The sequence below is a fragment of the Acyrthosiphon pisum genome, chromosome A2 (assembly GCF_005508785.2).
Source record: "Acyrthosiphon pisum isolate AL4f chromosome A2, pea_aphid_22Mar2018_4r6ur, whole genome shotgun sequence".
In the NCBI taxonomy this organism is placed as follows: domain Eukaryota; kingdom Metazoa; phylum Arthropoda; class Insecta; order Hemiptera; family Aphididae; genus Acyrthosiphon; species Acyrthosiphon pisum.
The window spans coordinates 111,103,361-111,113,092 of NC_042495.1; the positions used below are offsets into that span (position 1 = coordinate 111,103,361).

A 9,732-nucleotide genomic window follows, 5' to 3' on the forward strand; every position below is an offset into this window, starting at 1 on the left:
GCCGAAATCGATCGTATGCTTAGCGAGGCCGAACGGTACAAAGAAGAGGACGAGCGACAAAAAGTTAAGATCGCGGCCAAGAATCAGTTGGAGAGTTACGTGTATGGTGTCAAACAAGCGTTGGACGAAGCCGGCGACAAGCTGACCGAGTCCGAAAGGAACACCGGGAAACGGGAATGCGACGCGGTCATTCAGTGGTTGGACAACAATCAGTTGGCAGACAAAGAAGAGTACGAGTACAAACTAAAGGAAATCCAAAAGAGCTGCTCGGCTCTAATGATGAAGATACACGGTGCAGGACAAGCCGGTGATGCGTCTCATCCCGGTGCTCGTGGTTTTCCTGGGCCGGGCTCCGGAGGACCTACCGTCGAAGAAGTCGATTGATTCATTTAATAATGCAGTTTTATTATATATTTTGTAAATAAGTAAGCTATTGTGAATTTCATCCTATATTCTAATTGTAAATAATATTATATAGGTAGATTTAAGTTGAGACTGATTTTTCTTTTGTAATATTACCTACATTTTTGCAAAATAAATATTATTTATTGGCTGTCATACATATTGTTCGTTTTTATTTGTTTGTCCCGAAAAAATAGTAGGTACTTCCTATGTTTTATTATTTGTACAGACTACAATAATGTATAAATAATAAATATCAATATTACCAATGGATAGAATATTATGATTGATACATTATTAATGATGTTATAATACGATTACAAATTGTGATTTGGTAAAAAAGCTCTCACCATCGGCTACAAAACATTTTCAAATCATTCAAATCGCCTGTTCATTGAAAATTAAATCGTCAATGAACGAACCCAAAACGTTCAAAATCATAATTAATAAGAACTTAGTTCACGTTCTATAGTTGATTTCTTGAAAATAACAAATCATAAATTTAATTCGATAAATTAAAAGTTAATATAGAAAAAAATATTAACTTAATTCAGTTTAAAAAAAGTTAATCTATTTTTTTTTTTTTAATTTGTTTGTAAATCACATAAAGAGTGAATGTGTCTTTTAGTTTCTAATTTATAAATTATAAAAAACAATTTTATTTAGCTTTTATCAAAATGTACACTGTTACCATTTTATTTTTACTTTACTATTATTTACTAATTTAAACTATATTCATCTCAAATTAATAATTTAATAAATATATATTTTTATATCGTATCTATAGAAATTGAATGTCATAATACGTGAAGACGAGTACATGACCTTCATATATATTAAATTATAACTCATTAAGTTACATAACATTAAAACATACCTAATAATTGTCAATTTGTAATTCAAAATTATTAATTTTATGAAAAACATTTATAATTATTGCAACTCGCATAATATATAATTTACAACTTAAAAAAATATATTAATATGCACAAAATTATGTTATCAAGAAAATTTTTGTGTTTTTCTATTGGATTATTTTTATTTTATACTGATAGGTATAGTAATATTTACGTATAAACGAAAAATTTCAAAATGTTTTCAACTTGATGGATTTTTTTAAACACAACTGAGAAAAGTTAAGTTATTTCACCTGTAAATTAAACTAGTTAAGTTTATAAGTTGATTAGAAAATAAACTAACTAGTTAGGTAAGTTAAAAAGTTAAAAAAAAATTAACTTTTTAACTTAACTTTAACTTTTTAACTAGTTAATGCCCACCTTTGGATATCTTAGTCCGTGTGTGCAATATTGTGCATATTCTTCAATTCTTGGCAATATGGCATAGAGCTGCTGCCTGCTGCAATGCACTCGGCGATCGTTATCGTCAGGTTTATAATTATTAGTATCTAAACTATCTATGGTTCCTAGCATTATGGTATAAACTAGAAGTAGACAAGACGCTATATAGACAAATCAGTAATCACAGACAAGTAAAATAATAAGTTTATAGACACAAAGCAACTAATTGTTCTATGCTAATACATAAGTAATACATACAAGTACCATCTAAATTTCTGGTGTATGAGTATAACACTGAAGCTCAACACAGCGTCTCAGTGTCTCACACTCTCGTCAGTTGTTAGTTTGTCAGTCATCACCCTCACGACCTCGCTGTGACAAAATTGATATGCTCATCACGGTCATCGTCGATCACAAAAACACTGGATATCTGTTATTACTTTGGTAAGTTTATTACCTACTTATAAGTTATAATAAATTATAATATTATGTAATACAATATTATATATTTTAGTTATTATTATTTACTAGCTAAATTATTTGACTCTGTAAATACAATTTCCATGGTTAGAATTGAATCACCACTACAATAGTCAATATTATAAAATTAAAAGATCTATTAACACATTTAAGTCAAGTTTAATCACTGTACAACTCTTGATGCCTGACACAAGTATACAAGATCTAAAACTTATTTGAGAAACCATTTCTCAGGAGGTCTACCTTCCCTTCATCTAATCAATATACCTATTTTATATTTATGATCTTTCTAGAATCTGGTGTATTACACTATTACTTATTGTTCAAAGGGATTTATTGCTTGTATTAATAATTGTTTTCGGTTTTATTTAATTTAATTTTGTTAAAAGACCCCTAAAGTTGTTAATAAAAATCTAAGTAGTCCCCAAAATCAGGAATGTAACTTAAACAAAAAAAAATTAAATTTAAAACGATTGTTTCAATAAAACTAATAATATTGAATTTGGATTGTGTTCAACTCGGTGCTCATAGAGACCCTATGAAGATCACTGCTAGATCATTATTGTAGAAGGTAGAACCACAGATTATATGAATATTATATATTTTTTTTTAATTGAACTTAAGCCGAGCGAACTACTACTGCGAACCCGTCTGGGAACTAGTAGCAGCGGGTGTTACTTACTCTCAGTTGCATTGCGCGACTGGTAGCAACCAACGTGCCGAGCCAAGTCACAAATTAAATTTTATATTTTCATGTAATCTGTCGTAGGACCCTAATGCTACACGGAGCACAGATCGAGGACTGCTGAGATAGACAATCTATTTATGGGAAAGAATTTTAGAAATTGATTGTAATGTTGAAAATTTTGTCATTTGGAATTTCTGTTGAATTAAAAATGTCTAATAACTTATCTATTTACAAAAAATCATTTTTTGTTCAAATCAAAATTATTTTTTGATGTAATTCAAAAATGACAATCCAAATTACCCATATTTTTACATTTATGAACCTACCTAATTTATTACTATTTACTACTCAGTAAAATTATATTTTAACATAACTATTTTTATTTACTGAGTGAATTATTTTTATGTTATTCTTAAATATTATTTTGAATGTTGTTGTTGTTAATGGTATATATGGTAGCTATAGCTCTACATTGCTGTGTGATAGCTGCTTCGGGCAAATAACTTGTCGCATACGTCACATGTGTATGCGCTTGAACGTGCTTTGTCAGTTTTGCGATTTTAATTGAGGTAATTTCGTCCAACAGCCAAAAGTCAGTCAATTATAACTTCAGTTTGACCGCAATAATCTTAACTTCATCATCTTTGCTGAGGACACAAATACCTAGATTCGTCCAGCCTGTTGGACTGTTATGACAGGATCATGCTTGGTTGTGGATCCCAGCCGGTAGTATATTACAATATATTATACATATTATGATAAAATAGCCATATTGGTTTATAGATATTTTTAATTGATTTGAATATTTCTTTCAAACTATAATAAGGGCTGTTCTTTTTTAATAGACATATTTGATATTAAATTGTCCCATGTCTTCAATGTAAATTAATTATTTTTATTTTTAACACCTTTCTTTCCTTGTGTTGTACTTGCATGTTTCGTAAATACTATCATTGTAAAAAATAGTATAAATAACAATTTGTTTTATAAAATTAAAAATAAATAGATAGGTAATCATAAAATGTATTTATTTATTTGATTACATACATGTTTTTATACAATAAAAAAGTCTAGAGATATCACAGATTTAAATTGTCACACCAATTAGAAATACATTAATAATAAAAGGAGTGTGAGATAATATATTTAATCTATGGAAATGTTCCAAAAATTTAAAATTTAAGTTAAAACTAAAAAATTTCATCACAGCATAAGCTTTATGGCAGTCAGTAAAAAATACATGTATAATATTATACATTAAACTATAAATGCAATAAAAAAACATTTTTAAATCATTTAAAACAGATCCAATAAGTAATACATACTAAAACAGGTAAAAAATTAAATGTTTGTTATTGATAAAAACATGCAACTATTTCTATTAGTAATTTATACAAAATATAAATAATAAAATTGTTTAAGTTTGAACTTTGAACTTTAAATAGTAATATGTTATTCCTAGGCGTCATTTTGATTTTCTGTTAATAGTGTAATATGGTCAGCCCCAAGCAATTCTTGAATTTCTTCCATGGTCTTACCTTTAGTTTCAGGGACGAAAAACACCACAAAGAATGTTCCCAATACACCGAATAATGTAAATAGCCAAAATGTGTTGTATAAATAAATGGCAGATACCATTAATGTGAAAAATTTGGTGACCAAGAAAACAAATAGCCAGTTTGACATGCAAACTACTGAGCTAGCAATACCTATAACAAAAACATGATAAAGTAATACAAATATAGGTATATTATTAACAAAATAAAACAAGTTTTTTGGAGAGTATTGTTTCCCCAAAACAAAAATTGCCTATTTATTAGTTATGTTTATCAAAACGTAATATAAAATTTAAAAAACTTTGGTAAGTACAACTGTTAAAAATATATATATATTTATCAAAGAATTGAGTTCTCATAAATGTAAAATCAAATAAATAATAATCTTCAGGAATATAATAACTTAGTACATAACTAGTGAACACCAATGGATACTACATACTATGTTGTCTTAAAATCAATATTAAATCTTTAGATTTTGAGCATACCTTTAATTTGAGCTGGGAATATTTCACCCATTAACATCCATGGGATAGGACCAAAACCAATGGAGAATAATATTATGAATATACATAACGACATTAATGGAATAAATCCAATAGATGAAATATCATAGTGGGATTCCTTAGCATAAAAAAATCCACCAATAAGGAATGTACAAATTCCCATTGCAACAACAGAATACAACAACAGAATTTTCCGTCCTAATTTATCAACAACAAGCGTTGATACATATGTGGACACTACAGCCATGATGCCAATAATAATTGTGGATGTATTTGATCCAATTGAACTCCCGGTTGCCTGCAATAAATTGTATATCATTATTATAAATAATTCAATTTAATTAGTTTAATGAATATATTTACGTTGAAGATAGTTGTTGCATAGAAAATAACGGCATTACACCCAGTAAACTGTTGAAAAACCATAACTCCAAGACCTAAGCATAATCCTCGTTTGGCTGGTGTAGTTTGGAATGCTTCCATGATTGGAACTCTTTCCCTTTCAGTCTGTAAAAATAAATTTATTGTTTACCTACTCTATAACTACATAATTATTAAAATGTATGAATTTTGATTTGTTTTTTATACTTTAGCTAATGCACTCTGCATGGTATTTAATTCTTGATTTACATGAACAACAGGTTTTCGGAAATATTTCAGTGATAACTGAGCTTTTTCAACATTTTTTTTCATAAGATAGAAAATTGGACTTTCTGGTATCAAAAACATCAAGCATATATAAATCACTGGAACTATTGCACATGCAACAGACAGACCAAATACATTAAGCTGTAAAAGAGTATAACATTTATATTAAAAATAAAACACAATTTTATACAGACTTACGTAGGATCCTACTACATAGGTGAACAAGATTCCTGCATTAACTTGTAACTGAAAATAAGTACCTAAAGTACCACGAATTTCCTTTTCGGCTATTTCTGAAGTGTACAAAGGTACAATGACAGAGTATGAACCACTAGAAAATCCAGTTAAAAATCTGCCAGCACAAATCCATACCACCTTAAAGAATATTACTATCTAGGTCAACAGTTTTAATTAAAATTGGTTTAAAAAAAAATATATTATTTACAGATTTAGCCCATATTATCATCGCCCAACCAAAAAGTGTAGGTATGGTTAACATTATCATTAGATGTTTACGTCCTAATTTGTTGACTAGACTAGCCATAACTGGACATCCAAGCATGGCACCAAGTGGCATGACCGACGCTATCCATGAAACATTTTCCACAGTAATTTGGAACCCATATTGGCCGTTTTCCATCATCGGACCTGCAGGAGCCGTCCAACCAAGCGTTGTACCCATGATAAACCCTCCAATAGTCGCTGTAGTCATATCAAATAAATAACTTATTTTTAATAAAGACTTGTAACTTGTAAAGAATTGTAATTGTCAACCTACCAATTAATGCAGCTAAATACTGATTTCTTTTTTGAGTTTTTATTTGAGTTTCTATGCTCTCAGCAGCAATTTGTTGAGCTATTGTTATAGATTTAGGAACTTTCTTATCGACAAGTGGACTTTTTTCACTGTATATATTCTGTAATTATTAAATAATACATTTAGTACCTACATTTCATTATGTACAAAACGTAAGTAGTAAAAATATAATTTTATCTCGAATAACCAATTTAAAGTGCAGTTATTTTTTTAATAAGAACTATGCCTATTAACTACAATATGTACATGATGGCTAACAGTAGCTTAAGTTAAAGTATCTAAGTCCAATGACCAAGAAGTAAAGGTGAAACAGTAAAAAAAAAAAAAAACGATAATAATGTGTACAATACTTTTGGTATTTCATCTTCATCACTGGGACGTCTGAAACTAGAAGCAACATGATCGTCATAATCACTTATTCCATTAGTTTTACTCTCAAATATATGATGCATGTTATGTTCTGTTTCTGTGCTTCTACCAAGTTAAGTCTGAAAAATTGTAGTATTTCATGAAATATTGAAATATGATCGAAGTCCGTACTCTGAAGATCAGTATTTGCTATGAAGTCTGAAGTTATTATAAATAAAGTTACATTTTAAATTGAACCAATAGTGAATAATATATTGTAGTATAATATTATTATTTATTATGTATTTATGTTTATCTTATAATAATTGATAACACGAGGTGTAATGATAAGCAGATAATAAATAGTTGTAGATTACCAAATTGGTTGACTAGTAATTGTTGCATAGAATCAACCATAGAACAATTTATAGATTAATACTATGATAACCTTGTACCAGTTGTGCTTCTCACACATCTTTTTTAATGACGACAGACGTCGTGATTACGACACCCTATTTTAGATCCATAAAAATGGTGACACTTAAAATATTTAATGGATTTTTGAAAAAGTAACAATTGTAAAAAACTGTATGTACCTAAATTGTGAATGATACTATCTTCATAATTGTTTTTTTTATCGGTGGCTTTTACCATCATATCATAACTTCATAATAATATACATAATATCAAATACTAATAAGAATACGGGACACATTTCGTCCCCCCGAAAACGTATAGGTTGCCTACTTAAAACATTTTACGGCGTTGACTCTAATATTACACCTAATTTCTGATTCAAATAAGTACACAAATTAAAAATAGATTATCATCAAATACTATAGATATGTGTCTGTATTATATTTTGATAATAATGATTTATTAAAAATTGTAAATTTTGAAATTTCTTATCACATGTCGGCTACGCCCAAGGATTTCTGATATAGGCAACCACTATGATTTTGGGGGGCAAGAATTTTAACATTCACTGTCCCGTATTGATATCTATAGTATTTGATAATATTATACAATTTTTTTGGTGACATCACGATTCACGGTACCTAATGGCTAATACGCGACTATTATGGTTGCGAGTTTGCAACCATATATTATATTATACAATACTAATATAATATGTTTGTGACACTGGTTGAGAACCACCTACCTAAAAGGATATAACCTTATTTCATATTATATTCTGTATTTATAGGCTATAACATAGGGGGTCTCAGAGTTTTAAATTTGAGTGTGCCCGACCTTTTTTTGTAGCTACTAGCTAGTTATGTTAATATAGTGGGAAGGGCGGGAAGCTTTAAACAAATTTACCCGCCTTATGCTTTTTTTAGATCTTAATTTTCTTCCCTAAGAGTTAAGACAAATATATTTTAAGTATCCAACATTTGTTCACTGTTACGAACGACCACTACTTCGCCCCTACACTTACTTATAATCAGGGCTGTGAATTTAATGCACTAAAAAACCTTAAAAAATGTCAACAAAATGCAAAAAATATGCACTTAAAATGCAAAAAAAAAAAGCGGGTAAGTGGATGTCACTCTGCTGTACAGTAAGTTATAAGTGGGTCAATGTATAATGTATTGTATTAAACTTGAATTCAATGATAAAATATCATTGTATAAACTATAAGAAAACGATTCTGAGCGGAGACAGTTTTTCAGTTTGGACTTTTTATATTGTTATTATTTATTATAGCCTGTAAGTTGAATTAATATTATAATATTATAATTTTTTATTCGTTGCTATGGTGATAAAGAAAGCATTAGAAATTAAAATCCCATTTTTAGCGGTTTTTCGTAATTTGTCGGTAGTTTTTCCCGTGGCATTAAATGACTATTGAGAAATTAAAAAATGACCTCTTTAAAGTACCATCTTGATCCAATTTGCTAAAAGTACTATATATTGAAATCGAAGGACTCTTTCTGGTAGAAATTTTGTATACAGGATAAAAAAAAAATTGTAAAACCGCAATAGCTTCCCCGCTCCGCTCAGAATCTAAAATGCAATATAAAATGCCAAAAATAATAGTATAAAATTCACTTAAAATGGTTTTTAATTTAATTTAAATATTTATACATCGATAATTTATTATAGGATATTATACATTAGTACATTACATTTTACATGCATAAAAATGTGTTTTTTTAATAAGAAAAATATTTATTGAATTTGAAATTTGTTTAATGCATTCACCTAAAACATTTTTTAAAATTTTTTCTATCTATTTATCTTGTTAAAATAATAAAACAAACTTAAATATATTCATTTGCGGGTACCTTATTCATCTTTAGTCTTTACCTAATGCATTAGATAAAAAGAAAACAGTAAAATGTTTTTCAAACATGTCAATTGACGGAATTTGTTTAAAATACCGGAAAATTAACTAAAAAATAAAAAATAAAAGTTTCATAAATGGATTCGTAGTTATATAATTCAAATTATAAGAACTTTTTCACAATTTAACAGCCCTAGTTACAAGTTATAAAATATAATATAACATACCTACCTATAATAGTCCCTGGCCTGGATGATCTCAGCGTTACAACGATACCCTTGCAATAGTCATTAGTAATAATTGTAACATTCAGCATAGATTGCAGAAGAGTCTCCGCAAAGAACTCTTACGCAATATAGTAGAATATATACCCATGGGAAGTCCTCTGGGCTAATAAATCTTAATAGTCCACTTGGCACAGTCACTATATTACACTACATTTTTTTATAGTGGCTAGAGGCTAGGCAGTAGACACTGACTACTAGGCACTAGCAGTCTTGTAAAGTACTTGAGTTAATTGTAAAAGTATTTGAGTAAAAGTATTCAAATAATTAAACAGTTTTTAAGTACCTACTCAAATACGTGTCTTAAATACTTTTAAAAAAAGTACCCGGACAAAGTACTTTAAATACTTTCTCAATGTATCTGCATTTAAAATAAAATACTAATTTTTAAATACTTATTCGTTTTAGTTTAGAT

General features: G+C 28.8%; 1 protein-coding gene and 1 pseudogene across 2 annotated transcripts in view; one reads left to right on the forward strand and one right to left on the reverse strand.

Annotated features, from left to right (window-relative positions):
* LOC100163625 overlaps positions 1–558 on the forward strand; it is a 2,280-nt pseudogene extending 1,722 nt beyond the window's left edge. Inside the window, exon 2 of the transcript XR_511263.3 lies at positions 7–558. The product of XR_511263.3 is annotated as a major heat shock 70 kDa protein Ba-like (transcript). The remainder of the gene's footprint in view (positions 1–6) is intronic.
* Positions 559–3,879: 3,321 nt separating this feature from the next.
* On the reverse strand, positions 3,880–7,038 carry LOC100165672 (facilitated trehalose transporter Tret1). Its single transcript, XM_001949996.5, has 8 exons — positions 6,746–7,038; positions 6,357–6,495; positions 6,024–6,280; positions 5,777–5,953; positions 5,519–5,719; positions 5,294–5,437; positions 4,913–5,228; positions 3,880–4,577 (listed from the first exon to the last, which is right to left on the reverse strand). Exons 1-8 carry the CDS (start codon positions 6,845–6,847, stop codon positions 4,327–4,329), a joined length of 1,587 nt encoding a protein of 528 aa, XP_001950031.1. The 5' UTR covers positions 6,848–7,038; the 3' UTR covers positions 3,880–4,326.
* Positions 7,039–9,732: the final 2,694 nt, after the last annotated feature.

Bases quoted from the DNA above. Each gene is read 5' to 3' on its own strand.
- LOC100165672 (XM_001949996.5), bottom strand. From the start codon at position 6,847: ATGCATCATATATTTGAGAGTAAAACTAATGGAATAAGTGATTATGAC. The intron at 5,438-5,518 runs GTATAAAAAACA...TTATTTTTACAG, and splicing joins TGCAGAGTGCATTAGCTAAA to ACTGAAAGGGAAAGAGTTCC. The intron at 4,578-4,912 runs GTATGCTCAAAA...TTTTTGTTATAG, and splicing joins ATTCCCAGCTCAAATTAAAG to GTATTGCTAGCTCAGTAGTT.